The following is a 25,162-nucleotide window of genomic DNA, read 5'->3' as shown; positions in this document are numbered from 1 at the left end:
TACATTTTGTTTAGTGTAATATAACCAAATTTTTTTTCTAGTGGGGAGAAAAAAAATCACTTGTTGGGCGTGGTGACACACACCTTTAGTCCCAGTACTCAGGAGGCAGAGGAAGATTGCTATGAGTTTGAGGCCACCCTGAAACTACAGAGTGAATTCCAGGTCAGCCTGAACTAGAGTGAAACCCTACCTCAAAAAACTAAAAAAAAAAAAAAGAAAAGAAAAAAAAAGAAAAATGACCTGCATACAGAAGCTTCTTTGGGGGAACTGATGAGTGAAAACTTTTAACATATGGGCTGGGGAAATGGCTCAGCAGATAAAGGTGCTTGTTTGCCAAGCCTGCTGGCCTGGGTTTGATTTCACCAGTACCCTGGTGCACAAAGTGGTATGTGCATCTGGAGTTCTTTTGCAGTAGCAGGAGGCCAAGGCATACTCACTCACCCACCCTCTGTATCCCCCCCTTAAATAAATGAATAAATAAAAATACTTTTTAGAAATGTATTTTGGTGATGGGGGTCAGGAAATGGAAGGGGGCTTTTGGGCCTGCCATCCATTTTAAGAACACCAAGTGCATTTCGTTCAAGACAAAAGGACCTCTGTTTCTCCTGTGCCGCCTACAGCAGCCTGCAGCTGCGTAAGCCTGAGGGGCCAGTGCTGGTTCCTGTCCCTGAGCGACATGCTGAGTAGGGTAGCTATCTCAGCTCATGGTATACTCAGTGTGTAAACCAACAGTAATTAAAGGGAAGATTTATTTTTTCAACTTATTTACTCTTTCTAGTAGTGTGACGACTCGGGTAAATGGTGTGTCGATGGAGGATATCTGCCTGAGCATTTCCTTAACACTTCTGAATTCCTTTGGATTTGAATTTGGAATTCTTTGAGGATGGTTGGTCTTGGTCTTACGTGTCTCACTGATTACTTAGGAGTCTACTTATGGGACTCACATCCATGAGAAGCGTGAAGAGCGAGAGGCAAGATTCTGCAACACTGTCCATGACATCGTCAACAGAGGTGGCAGAGGACTCATTCCTGTCTTTGCTCTTGGAAGGGCTCAGGAGCTGCTCTTGATTCTAGGTATTTGGGAAACTGTAGAAAGCTTTAATCATTTCACCCAGTTATCATGCCCTTTAGTACATCATTCTATTTATCATAGCTTCCATTTACTTAAAGAGAAGATTGTAAACTAGTAAGAGCCCAGAGAAAACAGCATTTTTCACGCACTGCTACTGTCACAGAGCTGACCTGCCGTTCTAGTTTTCCGTCAGCACCAGAAGTCTTAAACTGTGCATGCCCTTTCACTAGCAGCTCCGTTTGGGGCAGAAATTCACAGTGATTTGAAAGTTGTACCAGTGGAGTTATTCGTTGTTGTGGAGTTTGTTTGTTTGGAATTTGCTGAGTAGCATAGATTGTGTCAGTTGAGTTATTCATTATTGTACTTACTTATCATTGGAGTTTGTTTTGGAATTTGCTGAGTAGCCCACGTTGGCCTGGACTAGCTTCACACTTGAGGTGACTTTCCTTTCTCAGCTTTCCAAGAACTGAGACTACAGACCTGCACCACCTGACTTCGTTTCATTACTTTAGTTTTTAAAAACAAAAAATACTGAGCCGGCTGTGGCGGTGCACGCCTTTAATCTCAGCACTTGGGAGGCAGAGGTAGGAGGACCGCCATGAGTTCAAGGCCACCCTGAGGCTACATAGTGAATTGCAGGTCAGCCTGGGCTAGAGTGAGACCTTACCTTGAAAAAGAAATATATGCATACTAAACATACCATGCCAGTAAGTATCACATTGAAAGGAACAAATCATGCTGGATAAGTGACTAATATTTTTATTATATATATTAAGTAGATCAAAAAATAAGGTTGAAAACTATATTTTGGTTTACAAAAAAACAAATTAGAGGTACTAAATAGTTCACCCATTCATACTTAGCAATAACGCTACTCAAACCATCTGCGATTTTATTTATTTATTTTTTGGGGAGGTTTTCCAGGTAGGGCCTCACTCTAGCCCAGGCTGACCTGGAATTCACTATGGAGTCTCAGGGTGGCCTTGAACTCATGGCGATCCTCCTACCTCTGCCTCACAAGTGCTGGGATTAAAGGCATGTGCCACCACAACCAGCTCATCTGTGATTATTTGAAGAAACCCCCCTCTTGTAAAGAGTAGGTGGTCAGCACTTGTCTGTGTGTGATAAAGACAGTAGACTCCCTGCTACACCAAACAGTACACAAGCAAGGGAAGATGGAGGATTCAGCCCCGGGCCAAGTACCTGTCAGTGACAGACTGCACTTTCTTTTTTATCTTCTTTCTCTTTTTACTTATTTACTTATTTTTTATTTTAGTTTTTCAAGGTAGGGTCTCACTGTAGGCCAGGCTGACCTGGAATTCACTATGTGGTCGCAAGTCTCAAGCTGGCCTCAAACTCATGGTGATCCTCTACGTCTGCCTCCCGAACACTGGGATTGCAGGTGTGCGCCACCACGCCCACCTGCACTTTCTTCACGCAGATTTTCTGATTATTAGTTCATAGAGGTCTTGGGATAAGAAACCTTCACAGCCAGTGTCATGAAAAGCAGAGGAATTGAGGAAGGTGATACCATGATGTCACTATCCCATAGGGTTGCCACATATGCACATAAAAATGTAGGTCATCCAGTCAAATTTTACTGAATTCCAAAAATATTTTTTATTTATATGAAGTTCCAGTTGACATTAGCTATTTTGTTTTTTGTTTTGTTTTGTTTTGTTTTTCTCAAGGTAGGGTCCCCCTCTAGCGCAGGCTGTCCTGGAACCCTGTAGTCCCCAGCTGGCCTTGAATTTAGGGTGATCCTCCTACCCCTGCTTCCCAAGTACTGGGTTTAAAGGTGTGTGCCACCAAGCCCATCCCAACAATTTTTCTCACTCATTAAAATACAGCTACATGATACTTCGTGAGTTGCCTGAGGTTTTAAAACTTAGTTGCGGTTATCGCTTATTATTCGACCTCCCCCCTCGTGTACCAAGGTGATAGTTGCTTCTCCTCACACCTCCCTAGACGAGTACTGGCAGAACCACCCGGAGCTGCACGACATCCCCATATACTACGCGTCCTCTTTGGCCAAGAAGTGCATGGCCGTGTACCAGACATATGTGAACGCCATGAACGACAAGATCAGAAAGCAGATCAGCATCAACAATCCCTTCGTCTTCAAACACATCAGCAACCTCAAGGTGAGTCCTGCGGGGGGAAGGAAGACAGGAGTGCTGAAACAGATCAGTGCTCAGCAGCCGGGGAAGGGGCCTGCGGTCCAGTGGCCAAGGCCTTCCTGCCAAAGGACCTCCTTTCACCGGCATGGACAGCTCTGCCAGACATCAGAACTGCTGCGCCCAGTGCAAATCTTTTTTTTTCCCCTTTTATTTTTTTGGTTTTTGGAGGTAGGGTTTCACTCTAGCTTGGGCTGACCTGGAATTCACTATATAGTCTCAGGGTGGCATCGGACTCACAGTGATCCTCCTTCCTCTGTCTCTTCAGTGCTGGGATTAAAGGTGTGTGCCACCACGCCCAGCCCCAGCAAATCTTACCACTTGCTCTAAGTCTCCGTATGTCTTCAGTATTTCTAATCACTAAATAACTTGTCTCTCTTCTGTCATAAGAATAAAATCCTTACAGGAAAAAAAATAAATGGATCTTGTGTCACATAGTCAGATTCTCTGCTCTCATTATATATACATTAACACTTCAAATTATGTATGTGAAAATTCCCATATTTTTTTTCAAAAATAATGTTTGTGTGTGTATATGGGCATACCAGGGCTCCTTATGCAAATACCAGAGAGACATGAGCCCCTTTTGGTACCTGGCTTTGCATGTGTAGGGAAGAGTTGAACCCATGCTGGCAAGCTTTGCAAGCAAATGCCTTCAACTCCTGAGCCAGCCAGCTCACCATTTACTTTTCAGAATCATTTCATGAAATCTGATTAAGGGCCTGGGGAAATGGCTCAGCAGTTAAAGGCACTAATTGCCTAATCACTCACATAAAGCCTCACAGGTACTCAATTGCAGTGGAAAGAGATCCTGCTGTACACACACACACACACACACACACACACAAACATGTATGCTTAAAAATAAGTAAAATCTGATTTAAGGTGTACTGCTTCATTTAGGTTATCAAATGATACCCAATATTTTAAGTTTTAAGTGGTCTCTTAATGATAAATGTGATAAATGATTTGTTTTTGATAATTATTTTAATTGGTTATATTCACGATACATGGTACTGGATTTTATGAGAATATCGTCATATGGTTATATAATATACTTGAGGGTGTTCTTCCAAGCCCCTTGCCCTCCTCTTACTTCCATTAGTGCCCTTTGTTCCTTGAGCCAGTTTCATTTATATTGTCATGTCATACATGATTTTATGTATCTTTATAAAATCTAGGATCCACAAATAAGAGAAAATGAGATATATATGTTTCTGAGACATAGTAACTTAATATGACTAGCATTTATTTATTTTTTGAAAGAGGTTCTTAGCATGTAGCCCAGACTGGCATCTCACAGAAATTCTCCTGCCTCGGCCCCCCGAGTGCTGGAATTACAGGCATGCCCAGCCATGCCTAGCTATATGAGGTTAACTTTTTGAAATTCATTGCTCAGTAAGAGAAGCTAAATTTCTCCTAGAAACAATGTTAAACTTCTGGTTACATTTCCAGGATGCTGAAAATATTCACATAGGCTGGGTATGATGCCAGGAAGATCTAGAGTTCAAGGCCCACCTGGGCTCCAAAGTGAGACCTCTCTCAGAGGAAGAGAGGGAGTGAGGTAACATTGGGCAGTCACGGTTATAGGAAGCAGCTAGCTTGTCATTTTGCAGATAGATTCACCACACTCCCATCACTGTGGGCAAATGGAGAAGTTCTTCCACAGTGGAGGCCTGTAGCACTCTGAGATGCTGAGCACTGCAGCTGCTTGGTTACTTTTATTTTTTGAAAAACTTTTTGAGAACCTCCATACCCACAATGTACCCTGATCTCAACCCCTTCCCCAACACTATACTTTGTCCTCCACACCCCGCCCCCCTTCCTTCCAAGTAACCCCTCTTCTATTTTCATGTCATCCTTTTTCCCCCCTCCTATGTGGGTAGGGTCAGCCACTGTGAGGTCATGAATGCAGTGGGCACTTTGTGAACGGAAAACCACCCCACAGCGCTCCTCCCCATCCTTTGGTTCTTACATTCTTTCCAGTGCCTCTTGGAGCAAAGGTTCCTGTGCCTTGCAGAATGGGTCACATTTAGTTTTGTCAGTCTTAGTGACCTAATTTATTTTGCTGTGTCCTTTATATGAATCAATTGAAATTATAAAAGAGGATTCTGACAGTATTTTTACACATACATACATATATCTTTTGGCCAAATGAAAATGATAAACAGTCATAAATGCTTCAGCAAATCCACAGTGAGTCCTCAGGACCATTCTTGTGATGTTATATTGTAGGTATGTAAAAGCCCATTTGCCATTTCCACCTGAAGAAATGGTGCTTGTGCCCTTTACGTACATAGACAGTTTTGAAGATCAATATGTACTCACGGCTCTGTCTCATTTTTCTGTCATTGCTAGCCCAAACTGTTCAGGTGACAATGTCCTCATGTATTTTTCCATTGATTAGCTCTTAGCTCTTTAAATAATACAAGTTTTGATTTTAAGATGAATACAAAATACAGTCTAGTCTTGTCACTTTCCTGTGGAAGTTTGATTTAAGGTCAGTTCTTGTTCCTTAAACGTGAAGAATGCTTGGCTAAGCGCTGCTTATTAACATGCTTTTACCATTCCTTTGTCTCTCAGAGCATGGACCATTTTGATGACATTGGTCCCAGTGTGGTCATGGCCTCGCCAGGCATGATTCAAAATGGCTTGTCCAGAGAGTTGTTTGAAAGCTGGTGTACTGACAAGAGGAATGGCGTCATTATAGCTGGGTACTGTGTGGAAGGGACACTTGCCAAGGTCAGTTACAGTTCTGGGTGTTGTGTGTCACTCCTGATCAAAACGGCAGAGACGGCAGCATCCCCATAGCTTTCCCCGCGGACATAGTCCTCTGAATAACACTAGTTTTGATGAAGCAATGAGAATAGAATTGGGTGACGTAACAGGAATTCTAGGAGATTAGCATACACATTGAAGTTTAAGAAGTGTTTAGCTGGTTGCAAGGGTTTTCTTGTTTTGTTTTAAAAAAAGAGAAGAGGGCTGGAGAGACGGCTTAGTGGTTAAGCACTTGCCTGTGAAGCCTAAGGACCCTGGTTCAAGGCTCGATTTCCCAGGACCCACATTAGCCAGATGCACAAAGGGGCGCATGCGTCTGGAGTTCATTTGCAGTGGCTAGAGGCCCTGGAACCCCCATTCTACCCCTGCTTCCCTCCCTTCCTTCCTCTCTCTCTCCCCCCCCCTTTCTCTGTCTGTCATTCTCAAATAAATAAATAAAAATAAAAAAATGTAAAAAAAAATTTAAAAAGAGAAGAAAAAAAATTTTTTAAGAGGGGAAAGGCTGAGATAGGATCACCCATGAGTTCAAGGCCAGTCTGGAGCTGCAGAGTGAGTTCTGGGCTGGAGTGAGACCCTACCTCAAAAAAAGTGTGGCGGGCGGGGGGGGGGGGCGGACGGACGAATAATAAGGATAGGAAGGCGAGGCAGGTGGTTGAGATCTGTAATCCCATACTTACGTCCAGTGCATCTGAGTTCCGAGCAAACTTGGCTACATACTGCAGCCTTGTTTCAAAAGAGCACAAAGGCCAGGCACACGCCTTTAATCCCAGCACTCGGGAGGCTCACCGCGATCCTCCTACCTCTGCCTCCCGAGTGCTGGGATTAAAGGCGTGCACCACCACCCCAGCCTTTCTTAATTTTCTGCTTTGCACATGCATGTGTGCCCTTGCAGCACCCCATACACTGGCCTGCAGCAGGGTCGCTTGCCCACGGTGGCCAGAGTTGAACTTGAAGTGTCTGCACCACTGCTAGTCCTCCTGGTCTTGTTTTGAGCCGGAGTCTGATTGCTTCTGGAGCTCGCAGGGTCTGCTGATTCTCTGCTCCCTGCTCCCCTGTGGGACTGGGGTTACAGGTGCACATGGCCACACACAGCTGCTGTCTCACGCCTTCATGCTAGTGAAGGAAGGCACACCTAACCCCGGGCCCATCTCTCTAGCCCTCTTCTTAGTTTTTCTGATTACATTTGCTTTATCAAGCAAATGAGGCTGGGCATGGTGGCTCAGCCTTTAATTCTAGCACTCAGGAGGCTGACGTAGTTCCGTGAGTTCAGGACAAGCCTGGGCTAGAGTGAGAGTGCCCCCACTCCCACCCCCCAAAAAATAGATAAAGCCAGACATAGCGGCACACACCTTAATTTATGAGGTACTATCATCTGTTTATGATGAAGGGAGGTAGAGACAGGAGGATTGCTGTGAATTTGAAGTCAGCCCGAGGTTACATAATGAATTCTAGGTCAGCCCGTGCTAGAGCAAGACCCTACCTCGAAAAAAACAAAAAATAAAAATAGGGGCTGGAGAGATGGCTTAGTAGTTAAGCACTTGCCTATGAGGCCTAAGGACCCTGGTTCAAGGCTCAATTCCCCAGAACCCACGTAATCCTTATGCACAAGGTGATCTATGTATCTGGAGTTCATTTCTAGTGGCTGGAGGGCCTGCTGCGTCCATTCTCTATCTGCCCCCCCCTCTGGTGTTCTCAAATAAATAAATAAAATAAGAGGGAGGGAGGGAGGTATTGGATACTTATTTGATACAAGAACGTTAGGAGGATGGCTTGTGTGAAAGGTTTAAATTTAGCATAAGCATTTATGACTGCAGAAAAAATTGAAAATGTACCTTTTCTAATTGGATAGTTTGTTTTGTCTTATATTTGTTTTCAACAGCATATCATGTCTGAACCTGAAGAAATCACTACCATGTCTGGACAGAAGCTACCACTGAAAATGTCTGTTGATTACATTTCTTTCTCTGCTCACACAGATTACCAACAAACCAGTGAATTTATCCGTGCTTTGAAACCGCCTCATGTGGTTAGTCTATGAATTTGATGTATAGTGTTGAGGAGAAAAACATATATATGCAAGGAACTGCATAAGAGCCAGCTCACCCACCACACATCCCTTTGTGAAGAGAACATTTGCATCTACACTTGCTCCTCTCCTCTGTGCACTCTTTTTTTTTTTTTTTCGAGGTATAGTCTCACTAGTCCAGGCTGACCTGGAATTCACTATGGAGTCTCAGGGTGGTCTCGAACTCATGACAATCCTCCTACCCCTGCCTCCCAAGTGCTGGGATTAGTGCACTCATTTTCTTTATTTTACACTGACTTCTATCCCGACTTACCAATTCTTGTGTTCTTGCTATTTTCTGTGGTCTCTCCAAGAACTTGAGAGCCAGGCTTGGAGTGTTCCTGCTGGCTTTGAATCTCAGCTCCATCCCTTGGTGGCTGTAACGCTTGGTTAGTGTCCCTGTACTTCATCATAAACAGATGATAGTACCTCATAAATTCATTGTGAAGACCAAATCAAAAACATAGCTAGACCTGGTGGCACACACCTTTAATCTCAGCACTCAGAAGGCAGAGGTAGGAGGATTTCTGTGCGTTTGAGGCTGCCCTGAAACTATGTAGTAAATTCCAAGTCACTCTGGGCCACAGTAAGACTCTGTCTTGGGAGAAAAAAATGTATTGGGCTATTGATGGACATTTGTGTTGTTCTCGCTTTGGGCTAGTGAGAGTGACATCTTGTGGGCTGTTTTTGATTCTAACGGCTAGCAGCGCTAAGCGCTGTTCCCTGTGTTTTCCATCCTGGTGCTCCGTAAATGTATTTGCCACTGGCCCTTAATGAGCAGATGCTTTGATGGAGAAGTCATTCCCCTCCCTCACGACATCCGCAGCATGTGGAAGGTGGGCACGGTGCAGACTCCACCAGGGGTCTTCTGTTTTGTAGACATCCCCCAAAGTCTCCACCAAGGGTCTTCTGTTTTGTGGGCATCCCCCAAAGTCTCCACCAGGGGTCTTCTGTTTTGTGGGCATCCCCCAAAGTTTGAAAGCCAGCATGGGCAGGAAAGCTTTACTCTGCTTGTCCTGTTTCACCTCACTGCTGCTCTGGCAGCCCAGCCTGAGCCCTTCACCCCTGAGTGACATGATGCCTTCACCCATGAGTTATGCTGTCCAGCTTCCTACTAGCCAGGTGGAAGAGGCGGGAGACTGGCAGGTGCTGTAGCCTAAAACTGCCCTCTGGAACACTTCATTTGGTCCTGAAACATTTTATGTGCTGCTGTAATAAACTCTCACAAGCTGCTTTTTCTCCTGTCACAAAAGCTTCATTTCAGGGGCTCAGGAAAGGGCTTGATTAAAGGTGTGATTGCAAAGCCTGCCAGCCCAAGTCCGTCACCTCACACTCAGGCAAAGTCACATGCACAACATAGTCCATGCACCTGGTGTTCCTTTGCAGCAGTAAGAGACCCTGGACAACCCATATACACATGCAATTAAGGTTAAAATATTTTAAGACTTCATTTTATATATTTATTTGACAGAGAGGGAGGGAGGGAGAGAAAGAGAGAATGGGAGCACCAGGGCCTCCGTCCACTGCAGATGAACTCCAGATGCGTGCACCACCTTGTGCAACTGGTTTATGTGGGTCCTGGGGAATTGAACCTGGGTCCTTTGGCTTTGCAGGCAAACGCCTTAACTGCTAAGCCATCTCTCCAGCCCTAAAATTTCATTTTAAAGTTGTACATTAAGAAACAAAAGAAGAAAAAAGAAACAAAAGAAGGGCTGGAGAAATGGTTTAGCTGTTAAGGTGCTTGCCTGCAAAGCCAAAGAATCTAGGCTCAGTTCCCCAGGGCCCAAGTACAAAAATGGTGCAAGATGGAGTTTACTTGCAGTGTCTGGAGGCCCTGGCATGCCCATTCTCTCTCTCTCTCTCTCAAATAAATGAATAAATAAAATATTTTTTAAAAAGAAAAAGAAAACAGGTTTTTGCCAGGCTAGTAGGAGTAGCAAGAAACCACAGCATTAAAAGCTAGAAGGGGGCTGGAGCAATGGCTTAGCAGTTAACGCACTTGCCTACAAAGTCTGAGGACTGGAGTTCGATTCCCCAGGACTCATGTAAGCCAGATGCCCCAAGGGCACATGCTTCTGGAGTTTGTTTATAGTTGCAGAAGGCCCTTGTGCACCCATATTCATTCCCCCCCACCCCCACCACACACACACAAAATAAAAAGCTAGAAGGGCCATAGATGCTGCCTGGTTTGGCCTTCAGTGAGAACAGAGTCTAGAAGTGAGGAGGTTCTCTATCACATTGGTGCTGTAAACGTGTCCAAAAGCCGGCGTATGGGGAAACTTAAAGCTAAAACCATAAAGAGCTAGCTCTGTACCAATTTGGCTGAAAGTCCTAGCACGGCTTCATAAGTGAAGCCTGTCTGACTTGCCTCGCGTGAGGACAGCTGTCCATAGTGAAGGGCGCCTCTTCACTCTCACGTTCACCGCAGATCCTGGTCCATGGCGAGCAGAATGAAATGGCGCGGCTGAAAGCGGCGCTGATCCGAGAGTACGAGGACAACGACGAGGTGCACATAGAGGTGCACAACCCCCGCAACACGGAGGCCGTGACGCTCAACTTCAGAGGAGAAAAGCTCGCCAAGGTACAGCCCCGGCCGCGCCCTTCAGGGGGGAGGGAAACAGCCAGACATGCCGGGCGCCCTCCTCGTGTCTAGTCCAGCACTCAGGAGGCACAGGTAGGATGCTCGCCTGAGTCTGAGACCGCCTTGAGACCACGTAGTGACTTCCAGGTCAGCCTGGACTAGAGCGAGAACATGCCTTGAACATACAAAACAAAAAAAAAACGAGAAAGTGTTAGCTTTTCCCCCGTTTTGTATGGCATATTATAATATTATATTATAATCCATATTATAATCCATCTCCTAGGATCAAAGCTTTTCAGAAAGTTACCACCAGCACTTAAAATAAAAAAGGCCGGGTGAGGTGGCGCATGCCTTTAATCTCAGCACGTGGGAAGCAGAGGTAGGAGGATCACTGTGAGTTTGAAGCCACCCTGAGACTACAGAGTGGTTCCAGGTCAGCCTGGGTTAGAGACCCTACCTGGGGAAAAACAAAACACAGAGTGAGTGTTTGAGTTACCAGCACTTAAGAAAACAGTCCTTTGCACGCTGTGTCCATCACGGTGACAGAGGGAGCGTGCTGCTGCCCGCTGCCCTTTGCGCTTGCTTTCGTACAAGGAACTGCACTGCTGTACTCTGCAAGAGCTCGCTGATTTGTCGAGGAGAGGAGACCGTTATTGAGGAGTTGTGGGTTCGGGGCTAGAGAGATGGCGTAGCAGTTAAGACCCCTGTTGACAAAGCCAAAGTGCCCACGTTTGATTCCGCATAAAGCCGGATGCACCAGGTGGTACCTGTGTCTGGAATTTGTTTGCTGTGGCTAGAGGCCCTGGCGCTCCCATTCTCTGTCTGCCCCTCTCTCTCAAATCAACTTAGCAAACAAACAAACGAAAGCATTGTGGATTTTAGTGGGCACAGTGGCCTCATCCTGGATCCCCGCACTCCGCAGCACTTGTAGGGGAAGGCAGAAGAATCAGAAGTTCAGTGGTCCTTGTCTCCTGTCAGTCATGTTTGCCTTGCTGCAGAAACCACCCAACCAAGAGCAGCTTGTGAGGGGGAAAAAGGGTTTACTTTGGCTTACACACTCAAGGGGAAGCTCCACCATGGCAGGGAAAACGATGGCATGAGCAGAGGGTGGACATCACCCCCTGGCCAACATAAGGTGGACAACAGTGACAGGACAGTGTGCCCAACACTGGCAAGGGGAAACTGGCTGTAACACCCATAAGCCCGCCCCCAACAACACACTGCCTCCAGGAGGCGCTAATTCCCAAATCTCTACCACCTGGGAACCTAGCATTCAGAATACCTGAGTTTATGGGGCACACCTGGTTTTATGGGGGACAGCTGAATCAAATCACCACAGCTACAGAGCAAGTTTCACGCCAGATGAGCCACAGGAGATTCTCAAAAACAACAACAACAAAAGACTTTCACTTTTGTAAGATTTTTGTATTCGAGCAGTCATTAGCCTCTTAGTGTCTCCCTCACTTCCGATCCTGATGCTCTGCCCGTTTACCTGGCTGCTGTCTCCCTTGGGTGTGTCAGTGGAGCACAGTCAAGGGCAGCAAGCCTGAACATGGCTTACACGGTTCTCTGCTCTTCACTTGTGGTTTTCTTTTAATAGGTCATGGGCTTTTTAGCAGACAAAAAACCAGAACAAGGCCAGCGGGTATCTGGAATACTTGTTAAAAGGAACTTTAATTATCACATACTTTCTCCTTGTGACTTATCCAGTAAGTATACTATTCAGTATCAAATATAATTTGATCATAGCATTGGAAGAAAGTCTGTCAAAAGTACTCTTAAGAGCTGGAGAGATGGCTTAGCGGTTAAGCGCTCACCTGTGAAGCCTAAGGACCCCGGTTCGAGGCTTGGTTCCCCAGGTCCCACGTTAGCCAGATGCACAAGGGGGCGCACGCGTCTGGAGTTCGTTTGCAGAGGCTGGAAGCCCTGGCGCACCCATTCTCTCTCTCTCCCTCTATCTGTCTTTCTCTCTGTGTCTGTCGCTCTCAAATAAATAAATAAAAATTTTTAAAAAATAAAAATAAAAATATTTTTAAAAGTGCTCTTAATCTAGAGGTCAGATTTTAAGTAGCAACACATAAAATAGGAACAACTAAACATTATGTAAATAGTAGAAAAGTAACCTTCCCTGAACTACTAAAATAATTTAAAATCTGTGAAATAACTTTTGTTCATATTACATGCAGTTTATTAACTTTTCAAGTTTCATTAAGCTTTCAGAACTAGGTACAGTGAAAGTTCAATAACTAAAAGTCTTAGGGAAAAAGAAAATTGCAAAGTTATAATACTGTAGCCATTTTCAGGGACCCTAATAACTTCACTTCCGTTTTTCCTAAGGCTGTTAACATGGCATTGCTATTGTCAGTTTTTTCTAAATTTCTATAAAAACACATTCAGATAAAGAGATTAATGGACTGACTGAAATCATTTTTTTTCTCTTAGGAACAGTTAACTTCTAAGGCATATTGATATTCCTGCTGACCTTATAGCCAATTCTTTTTTACTCTATACAAGGGTGTAGTGCCTTTCTTTTCTAAAATAATGTTCATATTTCCCAGATAAACTTTTTTGTTTGTGTTTTGTTTGGGAGATTTTTGTTTTGTTTATTGGGGTACTAGGGATTAAATTAGGGCCTTGTGCATGGTAAGCAAGTAGTCTACCATTGAGTTACATTCCTGGCCCTTTTTAATATTTATTTTGAGTCAGCACCTTGCTTAATAGCTTAAGCTAGCCTCAAACACAAGAGCCCTTTGCCTTAGTGCCCAGGTACCCGATTTACAGCCACCACACTCAACATTTTACTTACTTACTTTTAAATTTTTTTTATTTATTTTTTTTAAATTTTTTTCAATTATTTATTTATTTATTTACTTGAGAGCAACAGGCACAGAGAGAAAGACAGAGGGAGAGAGAGAGAATGGGCGCGCCAGGGCTTCCAGCCTCTGCAAACGAACTCCAGATGCGTGCGCCCCCTTGTGCATCTGGCTAACGTGGGACCTGGGGAACCGAGCCTCGAACCAGGGTCCTTAGGCTTCACAGGCAAGCGCTTAACCGCTAAGCCATCTCTCCAGCCCACTTTTAAATATTTTATTTAGATAGAAAGAAGCAGACAGAGAATGGGTGTGGGCATGCCAGGGCCTCCTGCAACTAACGAATTCCAGAAGCATGTGCCACTTGATGCATTTGGCTTTATGTGGGTAGTGGGGAAATAGAGCCCAGGCCATCAGGCTTTGCAAGCAAGCACCTTTAACTGCTAAGCCATCTCTCCAGCCCCTTATTTTTTTAAATGGCCTATAATTTTTATTTATTTGAGAGCGACAGACACAGAGAGAAAGACAGATAGAGGGAGAGAGAGAGAATGGGCGCGCCAGGGCTTCCAGCCTCTGCAAATGAACTCCAGATGCGTGCGCCCCCTTGTGCATCTGGCTAACGTGGGTCCTGGGGAACCGAGCCTCGAACCGGGGTCCTTAGGCTTCACAGGCAAGCGCTTAACTTGCTAAGCCATCTCTCCAGCCCTATTTTTTTTTTTTTAATTTAACCATACACTCAACCACTGAGGTGTAAGCAGCAGTCCTTAATGTCCAGAGTCTTTCAGCTTCACTGCTGAGCCATTTTATTCACCATTTCAAAAGAATGGTCAGACAGAAGGGACAACAGCTGTTATAGTTTCTTTAAAAGAATGCTGATTAAAGCTGCCTGTGGGGTGTGGTTGATCAGGCCCTTAATACCTGCACTTGAGAGGCTGAGGTAGGAGGCTCACTGGCTAGAGTGAGACCCTGCCTCAAAACACAGCAGGGGGAGGACTAGGCCTGGAAAAAAATGGTTCAATAGTTACAGCCATTTGCTTTCAAGGCTGGCCAGCCTGGATTCAGTTCCCAGGCATGTGACATTAGATTGCAGCCATAAGAGGCCCTGGCGTGAGTTCATGTGCAGGCACGTGCAGATAAAAGTAGATATCTTACTCACTTTTATTTATATAATGCCAAGAAATTCCCGGTGCTTTTTTTAAGTTTTTTTTTTTTTTGTTTTGTTTTGTTGTTTTTTTTAATTAGAGACGGAGGGGCGGGATGAGAGAGAGAGAGAATGGGTGCACCGGGGCCTCCAGCCACTGCAAACAAGCTCCACCATGTGCATCTGGCTTACGTGGAACCTGGAGAATCGAACCTGGATCCTTAGACTTCATAGGCATGTGCCTTAACCGCTAAGCCATCTCTGCAGCCCCCAGTGCTTTCTGAAGATTTAAAGTTGGCAGCAGGATGGGGTTTGGGACATGCCTGTGACCCTGCACTGGAAGGGGCAGGGCAGGATGTCTGGGTCTTCCTGCTCAGCCCGTCGGGCACACAGTGATAGACCATGGAGCCTGACAGCCTCGACATGCACACGTGCGCGTGTCACACGCAGACACTCATGCCACACATCCTACTCACACCCAGAAAGGAGCAGCAATGAAAGAAATGGCAGTGTTTAGGTATTTACCTGTGAATATACCAGCTGTCAGGCGGTCACAGCACATGTGCTCCTATTCCTTCACTGGGCAGTTAGTGAGCTCTAACCTTTCTGCCAGGCTCTGGGCTAATGCCCACACATGGAATGGTTACAGGCACAGCTCTGGCTATTGGCAAGCTGGTCTCATGGGGGAGAGGTGTTAGCCAGTGCTCCGGGCACAGAAAGCATATGGTACCTGTGTGAGAGGGAGACAGCCCGGAGAGTTGGGAAAGGCTTTGCAAGCCAGATAGCACTTGCTTCAGGTGGTGAAAGTGGTGAGCGCTGGAGAGATGGCCCAGTGGTGACGGTGCTTGTCTACGAGGGCTGAGCCCACAAAAGCCAGGCACACGTGGTGGCACATGCAGTGTCTACGAGGGCTGAGCCCACAAAAGCCAGGCACACGTGGTGGCACGTGCAGTGTCTACGAGGGCTGAGCCCACAAAAGCCAGGCACACATGGTGGCGCATGCAGTGTCTAGAGGCCCTGGTGCACCATTCTCTCTCTGTCTCTGTCTAATAAATAAATAAAAATAAATATTTTGGGGGTTGGGATTTAGCTCAGTGGATGAACGCTTCCTAGCAAGCACAAGGCCCTTAGTCCTGTCCTCAGCACGGGAAGAAGTGAATAAGGCAGTTGTGAGAGAAGCCTGGCAGGAAGGGCGGGCAGCTGGTCTGGCCTGCAGACATCCAGGGACCGGTGGGCTCTGGGAGTGGGGTGCTTGCCTGAGGCTGGAACCCCGATTAGGTGCGGTGGTGTTCTCTCTTACTTTGTTTCCACTGCTTCATAATCCCTTGCGGTGTTTTTGCAAATCACATTTTACAAGATTTGGTAGTGTCTTTGATTTTAGATAAGGCCCAGGCTGGCCGTGACCTCCCAGTGCTCCTGAGGGCTGCGATCTCAGGTGGGCACCACTGTGGTATCATTTCATACCATGCTGGTATCCTTTCTTCAGGTCTGTCCTGGTTTTCTGTGCAGATTACACTGACCTAGCCATGAGCACCGTGAAGCAGACGCAGGCCATTCCGTATACGGGGCCCTTCAACTTGCTCTTCTACCAGCTGCAGAAATTGACAGGTGCGTGTGCATGTGTGTCTAATGTTTGCTAGGATGGTTTCGTATGTAGGAAAGGATGATGGAATTAAAAAGCCATATGTAGCCTGGAGAGGGTGCTCAGCAGTTAAGGCACTTGCCTGCAAAGCCTAAGGACCCAGGTTCAATTCCTCAGTACCCACGTAAGCCAGATGCACAAGGTGGCACATGCATGGCCTGGAGTTCGTTTGCAGTGGCTGGGAGGTCCGGGCACACCCATTCTGTCCGTCCCTCCCTCCCTCCCTCCCTCCCTCTCCCTCTCTCTCTCTCTCTCTCTCTCTCTCTCTCTCTCTCTCTCTCTCTCAAATAAAAAGCCCTATGTGCTGTTTGCAGACATCACCTTTAAGTGAAGTTTTTGAAAATATATTCATAATTTTTTTAGATCCCATTATTTCACATAGTTAAAGCTATCAAGTCTTTTATTCCTTGTGTTCAAAATATATTTTAATTGACTATACCTACAGTTTTATCTGCTTTGTACTTCCTTCGATGAAAAGAATTTTTCTAGTTCTGTCAGTTTAGCAGGCTTTATTTTGATTTTATAAGAGTTTCTGGTCACTGGCCAAAGGTCAGTGAGAGAATAAGCCTGTTTAATGTGTTCTTACTGTTTCAGTTGAAAGTTGTTATATTTGTTGGTTGGTTGGTTGGTTGGGTTTTTTTTATTAGCATAATTAGGGCAATGAATAAAAGGTGAGGGCTCTTTCTAATAAAGCAAGAACACTTTTGTTTGTAAAAGTCTTTTCTGTGCTGGGGAAATGGCTCAGCAATTAAAGGTGTTCGCTTGCAAACCTGACAGCCTTTGTACCCACGTAAAGCCAGAGGCACAAAGTGGCACATGGATCTGGAGTTCATTTGCAGCAGCAAGAGGCCCTGTCATGGTCATTCTCATTCTTTCTGCTTGCAAATAAGTGAATTGTTTTACTAATACGCTATCTTAGTAACCCTTAGGCCCTCGTGTTAGAATTTGGATAATAACAGAAAGTCAATGAAATGCGCTTGAGTCGGTGGATAATAACAGAAAGTCAATGAAATGCGCTTGAGTGGTCCTCGAGGAGCTGCTAGGACGCTCAGAAAAGCCCCTCTTCAGTAATGGAATCCGTGCGGTGGCTGAATTAGAAGGTGGCGACTAACTGGCCGTGGTTGCCTAGTTGCATATTAAATGCTAAGATGCTAATGGAAGACCAGCTCTCTTGTACAGATTTGAAAATCACCCAAGTGTGCTGCTGATAAAATCTCCAATATCTGGGGCTGAGGAAATGGCTCAGCCGCAAAGTGCTCATTCGCAAAGCCTGTTCATCCTGGTTCAGTTCCCCGGTACCCATGTGAAGCCAGAAGCACAAAGTACTCATTCAGATTCATCCTTTACCTCTTTCTCCCTCCCCCCTCTCACAAATAAAAATATTCTAAATACAATCTTCAGTATCCAAGATGAAATGTGTTGAGAGCATAGCATAACATAAAACTTAGCCTTTTAAATGAGTTACTAATGTTTCCATTTGATAGCAGCTTTCTTTAAGCTAGCTCTACAAATAAATGAATATTAATACCTCTGAAAATCCACAAGAAAATTATATAAATTTTTTTTTTTTCAGGTGATGTCGAAGAAATAGAAATTCAAGAAAAACCTGCTCTCAAAGTGTTCAAAAATATTACTGTAATACAGGAACCGGGCATGGTGGTATTAGAAGTAAGATAAGATCATTTATCTAAATAAGGAGAAAAAAAATTGGTGTATAATTGTAGAGAAAATTAGTTATTTATTCCAGGATGACAGTTATAACAAAAGATCTTAAAAGTCTCAAGGGAAAAAAAAATTAATTATGAGGCGTTGTGGCTATAGCTCACTTAATAGAATGCTTGCCCAGCATGCGCAAGGTTCTGAGTTCCGTCCCAACAGTAGTATTTTGAAGTTTCATATAAACAATAAGGTGACCCACACCCAGCACAGCTTGCTAATACTAAGTTCGGTGACAGCAGACGAAGGAGTTTGACTCTTGGTGTTGGTGTGTTAGCTTCTGCCAGTTACGGGACTTTCAAAGTGAGTCTGGGACCAAGTGACCAGAGGCACCTTGTGTCTCTCTTTTCCTCCTGGTGGAATGTTACATGTATTTCCTAGGTACATAGCCGACTTGATTCATATTTTTCGTAAAACAGGGACTCGCTATATATGCCTCTGCTTCTGTGTGCTATCACCATATCTGACCACCTGTATTTTTTTAGAAAAAGGTCTGCTGGGTATGGCAGCACACACCTTTAATTCCAGCACTTGGGAGGCAGAGATAGGAGTATCGGTATGTTTAAGACCAGCGTGAGACTACATAGTGAATTTCAGGTCAGCCTGGGCTGTATAGAGTGAGACCCTACCTCAGAAAACCAAAAAGAAGGCTGGAGAGATGGCTTAGTGGTTAAGGCGCTTGCCTGCAAAGCCCAAGGACCCAGGTTCAATTCCCAAGGACCCACGTGAGCCAGAAGCACAAGGGGGTGCATGTATCTGGAGTTTATTTGCAATGGTTAGAGGTCCTAGTGTGCCCATTCTCTGTCTTTCTTCTACCTTTCTCTGCTCACAAATAAAATTTTTTAAAAAGGAAAAGCTACCTATATTGTAAAGTTTTATACAATGATATATGGAATTTAATGGCACAGTCAAGTTTTTATTAATTTTTTAATATTTTAATTATTTGGGTGTGTGTGCGCACACGTGCACCACTTCTTTTCGTATTCGGCTTACAAAGGTGGCTGGGGAAGTAAATCCAGGCTGGCTGACCTTGCAAGCAAGCACTTGTAACCACTGAGCAATCAATCTTCCCAGCTCCAGGGGAAAGTTTTTAAAGATACTAGTTAAGCTTTCATTACCAAATACTGTTACAGAGTATAGTTTTGTTTCCAAAATTAACAGGTTAAAGAACATCTTAGAGGAAGTTTTTAAGTGACTCTGTTGCTTGTGCTTTTTGGAGAGATGACAAAAAATAGGGAGGGTCCTTGTTGCTGAGATAATGTGCCCGTCCTCAGTCTAACTGGACCTGGAAAGCTTCGCTGGACCACTGGACACATGAGAGAGTGCCAGGAGACCTTAGGCTTCATGGGAGAAGCAAAAGTAAATATTTAACATGACCCTTCAGGGGCTCGGGCTGTAGCTCAGTGACAGAGCATTTACCTCGCATGTGCAAGGCTCTGGGTCCCACCCGCACACGCATGCACGCACACACGTACACGTTCTGTGTACTTGTATTCATTTTCACATTATTTACTTAAGCAGTTTACCTTCGTACCATACTGCCTGTGCTACAAACATAAAGTAATTTGAAATTTGAGTTTGGATCTGGCACCAGCAATTTCCTTTCACATGTTATAATATTTGTTACGAAAATTAAATGACACACGTATGAAACCTTTTGCCACAAAGAAAGCCTGTGGTGCGTTTCCTTCTGCTGATTGAATGTGGCGTCAGGAATTAGAGGAGGCAGTCAGTGTCAGTGGAGATGTTGGAAACAGCGCCTCACCGGTAGCTCTGGGAGCTCACGTTTGGCCATGGTTCCGCCTTCCTAACGCCCTTTGCTTTGCAGTGGCTGGCAAACCCTTCTAACGACATGTATGCAGACACAGTGACAACCGTGATACTAGAAGTTCAGTCCAACCCAAAAATCAGGAAAGGTACAGAACTGCTTCATTTTATCAATTCCTTCATTTCTGTCTGGTTTCTATGGATGAAGAACAGCAGAACCCTAAACTAGAACTTAAAATTTCATAATCAGGTGTGGTGGTGCACGCTTTTAATCCCAGCACTCATGAGGCCAAGGTAGGAGGATCGCCATGAGTTCAAGGCCAGCCTGACACTACATAGTGATTTCTAGGTCAACCTGGGCTAGAGCAAGACCCTACCTCGAAAAATCAAAAAAACAACAAAGTGTACAGTTGGTTGGCTTTTATTGTATTGACCACATTTTCATCACTTTGAAAGAAACCTGGTGTTCTTTGGCTGTGGTCCCCAGTGTTATTCCCCAGCTCCTGCCCTTTCCTCTCCTTTCCTACTCAAGGTGTCCATTAAGCTCCTTTCGATATCTGGCCTGCCCATTCTGGACATGCCATACAAATTCAGTCACAGAGAGTTGGGACTGGTCTCCTCTCTCAGCATATTATGATTACGTTTGTGCATGGTATGCTGTAAATCAGTACTTGACCTTTTTAGTTGCCCGGTCATTTCCGGCAGTAGTATAAATATAGCATGCTTTGCTTTGTCAGTTCGTGTGTTGATGGACACAGCTTGTTTTTACTTTTGGCTACTGTAAATGATGCTTCTGAAGACTTGGGTGTGAGTTTCTTGTAGGCTCAGATATAGTTCTGTGGTGTTTACTTGGCATATGTGAGATCTTGAGTTTGATCCTCAGCACTGAGGGAAAAAACATGCTGTGGTGGTCTGTAGCACTTGTGTGGTCGAGGCTGGAAGAGCAAGAGTTCAAGGACATCCTCAGTACACAGCAAGTTCAAAGCTCTACTGGGCTACACGATACCCTATCTCAAAAAAAGACAGTGGGGCCAGAGAGATGGCTTAGCAGTTAAGTTGCATGCCTGTGAAGCCTAAGGACCCAGGTTCAATTCTGCAGGCCCTACATAAGCCAGATGCACATTGTGGCGCATGCATCTAGAGTTTGTTTGAAGTGGCTAGAGGCTCTGGTGCACCAATTCTCACTCATTGTCTCTCTCTCTCTCTCTCTGTCTCTAATAAACAAATAAATAAATAAAATATATTTTTGGAAAAAAGATCACAGTGGATGTGGGGTACACACCTGCATGTCATGTCGGCACATGAACGGCGGAAGCAGGAGGATGGCCATGAGTCTGGAACAGCCTGGTCTGCCCAGTAAGCACAAGGCCAGTCAGTGCCGCTACATTGCGTGGCCATGTCTCAAGAAAATTAAAAACAAACAGTTTTTAGGTAGACAATACTAACTTTTTATTAAAATAACCATATGATATGCAGAAGGATGTTAAATTAAAAAAATTTTTTGTTTATTTTTATTTATTTGAGAACGACAGACAGAGAAAAAGGCAGAGAGAGAGAATGGGCGTGCCAGGGCTTCCAGCCACTGCAAACGAACTCCAGATGCATGCACCCCTTTGTGCTTCTGGTTTACGTGGGTCCTGAGGAACTGAGCCTCGAACTGGGGTCCTTAGGCTTTACAGGCAAGTGCTTAACCGCTAAGCCATCTCTCCAGCCTGAGGATGTTAGATTTACGGTCATTGAACCAGAATAAGCTCAGAGGTGCTGCAGAGACTCCTGGAGCTATGACTTCACTCACCTGTGCTCATAAATGTAAAGTTTGAGAAACTGAGTAGAGAGAGAGTATAAGAGGCTGGGGCGATGGCTGTGGTTAACGGCGCTTGCCTGCAAATCCTGCTTGCCTTGGTCCAATTCCCTGTACTCATAAAGCCAGATACACTCTACCTGGGGGGAGGGGCACCTAAACCGCAAAATCATGAAATAACCTGACGCGCACGACCCTGCCTCAGCAGGGGGTGATGCAAACGTGTGCTGTTCTCTGTAAGGACATCGTAGATAAGTAGCCACGCCCTGATGATGTATGTGGAAATTACGGGAATTTAGAAATTGAACTGTTGGTGGGGGGTTCTTTTTTTTTTCAGGTGCAGTGCAAAAATTTTCTAAAAAATTGGAAATGCACGTTTACAGCAAGAGGTTGGAGGTCATGCTTCAGTAAGTCTCAAGAGCCAAGCACGTGGGCGGGTGGGAGGAGCTCTGAGCTCACCGCACTTCTCCGTGGTCCGCGGTGCGTGCGTACGGCCGCCTTGCTTTCTGTGCGTAGAACGCACAGGCAGGTCCCCACAGGCCCACGCTTGTGCTCTCAGCTGCTGAGGGGGCCGAGGCTTGGGGACCCCAAGTTCAAACCCAGACTGGATGGCATAGAGTTGAAAGCCATTCTAGGTGACTTAGTGGGACTCTGTCTCAAAAGGGAGTAAGAGGCTGGGAGAACAGCTCCGGTACAAAGCATTTGTCTAGCATGCGCAAGGCCTTTGTCTTGAACCCTAATACTAAAATTGGGAGAAAAAGAAACAGTGCTGTGAAATAGAGCATTCCTCACAAACAGTAGCTCTGTATTTTACCTGTTATGTGAAACAATCTATGTCGAGGAAAGTAAGTATATCTCAGAAGTAAAGTATTCTACTTTGGAATTGGGACCTACGTTCAATATAATTTTGCCCCCAAATATGTAAAGTACATGAATAATATATTTTTGTTTACTTGAAGGGACATATTTGGAGAAGACTGTGTAAGTGTAAAAGATGAATCTATGCTCAGTGTCACAGTGGATGGGAAAACGGCTAATATTAACTTGGAGACAAGGGTATGTAGCTATTCCTGCATTTCAAAACATTTGGGAAATAAAATGAAGACAAAACCCATGGAGCTGGGCATGGTGGCACATGTCTTTAATCCCAGCACTTGGGAGGTGGGAAGATCACTGTGAGTTCGAGGCCAGCCTGGGACTACAAAGTGAGTTCCAGGTCAGCCTGGGCTAGAGCGAGACCCTACCTCAAAAAACAAACAAAAAAATAAATAAAATAAATAAATAAAATAGAAAGAAATCCACGATCATATACCTAACAGTTGTTTTGCAGTTTGGCATTTCTTCCTAGCTTTCTCCAGAACTCTTTTTCACAGCTGCATTATACTGTCTGAAGTGTCACCTGCTCTCACATAAACCCACATAAACCTGAGTACTCAGAAGTAAATGAAAATTAAAAACAAACCCAAACAGTACACCCATGCGCCCACCATGTAGGAGAATCACTGTGAGTTTGAGGTCAGCCTGGGCTCCAGAGTAAGTTCCAGATGAGCCTGGGTGAGAAAGACCCTGTCTAAAACAAATTTGACTTTTGCTTATTCACTGAAATGTTTAACAGTAGTGATCACTAGGCCGTACAATTAAAGATGTGTTTTGTCTTATTTCCTGAATTTTTGGGAGGACTCTTCATGGTGTGATTTTGAAAGTGTTTAAATAGCCTGTAGTGTTTTGCAGTTGAGTGTCTGAAATCCCAGTTGCTTAGAAGACTGAGTTTGAGACTAGCCTGGGTAAAAGTATCAAGTTTGAAGCAACTCTGGTTATGTAGTGAGACCTTGTCTAAAAACAGTAACAAGCGTGGTGGCGCACGGCCTTTTATCCGAGCACTCAGGAGGCAGAGGTAGGAGGATCGCCTGAGGTCACCCTGAAGGCTACATAGTGAATTCCAGGTCAGCCTGAACTAGAGTGAAACTCTACCTCTGAAAAAATAAATAAATAAATAAATAATAAATTAAATTAAAAACAACATAAAAATAAGGTGGGCCTGGTGGCTCATGTCTTTAATCCCAGCACTCTGGAGGCTGGGATAGACTAGGAGGATAGCCTGGGAGTGAATTCTAGGTCAGCATAGAGCTACAGTGAAACATTGCCTCAGAAGAAAAAAGAAAAGAAAAGAACAGCAGCAGCCATGAGATTGCTTGCTGAGTCGTGGAGTAGCACGACCTGGGTCAAAGTATGGGCCTGGGTTGAGAGCACAGCTCTTTCGACTGTTCATTGCCCCTGCCATCTGAAATAAGCGCATAAGCCTGCTGCCTTCCAGGAGCACTCAGCGCCCTGGCACATGCCAGTGGGGATAAGCACCTCTGCTTCGTGGTACTCAGCCTCCAGGGCGACGGTGGTTCTTCGGTATTCCTTGATTGTCCCACTGAAAGGCATGCTGTGCTTTCACTTTCAGCTTGTAGAGTGTGAAGAAGGAAGTGAAGATGAGGGATCCCTCCGAGAAATGGTGGAACTGGCTGCGCAAAGACTGTACGAGGCACTCACACCAGTTTACTGACACACTTCCCTCTGTGCATGTTAAAACTTTTGATACTTGACTCCCGTTACTTTAAATAAAATGCTTTAGTTTCTCTGGGGTAGTCTGTTTACTTTTGACTTTAGGCAGCCTTTATTCCAGTGGCTGGATTAGGGCCAGGTTGCTAATTTGCAAAGCTTGGCAACCCAGGTTCAATTCCCCATCACCCATGTAAAGCTGAATGCAGAGTGATGTGTGCATCTGTGCCCCCATCATGCCTGTGACCAGTGGTAGAAGTCAGAATCCAAAGCTCTCATGGATTCGTTACAGGCGGCAGTTCATGTGCAGGGGGAAAAAAAATGGAGCCCAGACACCCCAAAGTTTTCCTCTGTCTGTCGCACACGCCGTAGCATGTGCGCTTGTACACAGAAGTACAAGAGTAAAGTTTATGTAAAAGCATAGAATTGTCTAGTGTGGTGGTGTACACCTTTAATTCCAGCACTAAGAGGTAGGAGGATCACTGTGAGTTCAAGCCTAGCCTACAACTGCACATAGTGAATTCCAGGTCAGCCTGGGCTAGAGTGAGACCCTACCTCAAAAACAAACAAACAAAAAAATACTGATTCTCCATCTAGGCACATGTGATGGTTTGATTCAGGTGTCCCCCATAAACTCAGGTGTTCTGAATGCTGGGTTCCCTTGGGAGATTTGGGACTTAACACCTCTTGAAGGCAGTGTATTGTTGGAGGCAGGAGTATGGGTATTATAGCCAGTTTTCCCCTTGCCAGCGTTTGACACACACTCCTTTTGCTTTTGTCCACGTTATGTTGGCCAGGGGCTGATGTCCACCCTCTCTGCTCATACCATCATTTTCCCTATCAGGGAGTTTCCCCTCCAGTCTGTAAACCAAAATAAACCCCTTTTTTCCCTAAAGCTGCTGTTGGTCAGGTGATTTCTACCAGCAAAACGAACCTGACTGCAGCAGCACATACGCAGTACGGTGATCCTATTGAATCAGAATTTCTTATTGTACTTAGAGGCTCACATTTCCAGAAACCCACATTTTGACTATGAATGCAAGTAGAGTTTACTATTAAAGTTAT

At 44.9% G+C, this 25,162-nt stretch overlaps 1 protein-coding gene and 1 non-coding gene across 2 annotated transcripts in view; one reads left to right on the top strand and one right to left on the bottom strand.

Moving 5' to 3' along the window:
• The window catches only part of Cpsf3 (cleavage and polyadenylation specific factor 3), a 31,830-nt gene extending 7,654 nt beyond the window's left edge, over positions 1-24,176 (top strand). The window contains exons 7-18 of the mRNA XM_004660063.2: positions 924-1,074; positions 3,041-3,216; positions 5,833-5,991; positions 7,907-8,053; positions 10,521-10,673; positions 12,274-12,382; positions 16,134-16,232; positions 17,840-17,934; positions 19,811-19,898; positions 21,888-21,957; positions 22,510-22,606; positions 24,000-24,176. Coding sequence (XP_004660120.1) covers positions 924-1,074; positions 3,041-3,216; positions 5,833-5,991; positions 7,907-8,053; positions 10,521-10,673; positions 12,274-12,382; positions 16,134-16,232; positions 17,840-17,934; positions 19,811-19,898; positions 21,888-21,957; positions 22,510-22,606; positions 24,000-24,101 — 1,446 coding nt within the window. The 3' untranslated portion in view covers positions 24,102-24,176. The remainder of the gene's footprint in view (positions 1-923; positions 1,075-3,040; positions 3,217-5,832; positions 5,992-7,906; positions 8,054-10,520; positions 10,674-12,273; positions 12,383-16,133; positions 16,233-17,839; positions 17,935-19,810; positions 19,899-21,887; positions 21,958-22,509; positions 22,607-23,999) is intronic.
• On the bottom strand, positions 12,959-13,094 carry LOC123455895. The gene has a single exon (XR_006634198.1). It is a non-coding gene; the product is annotated as a small nucleolar RNA SNORA33 (small nucleolar RNA).
• Positions 24,177-25,162: the final 986 nt, after the last annotated feature.

The sequence above is a fragment of the Jaculus jaculus genome, chromosome 18 (genome assembly GCF_020740685.1).
Source record: "Jaculus jaculus isolate mJacJac1 chromosome 18, mJacJac1.mat.Y.cur, whole genome shotgun sequence".
NCBI classification, from domain to species: domain Eukaryota; kingdom Metazoa; phylum Chordata; class Mammalia; order Rodentia; family Dipodidae; genus Jaculus; species Jaculus jaculus.
The sequence above is the reverse complement of the archived record's forward strand: the minus strand, read 5'-3'. Positions and strand labels throughout refer to the sequence as shown.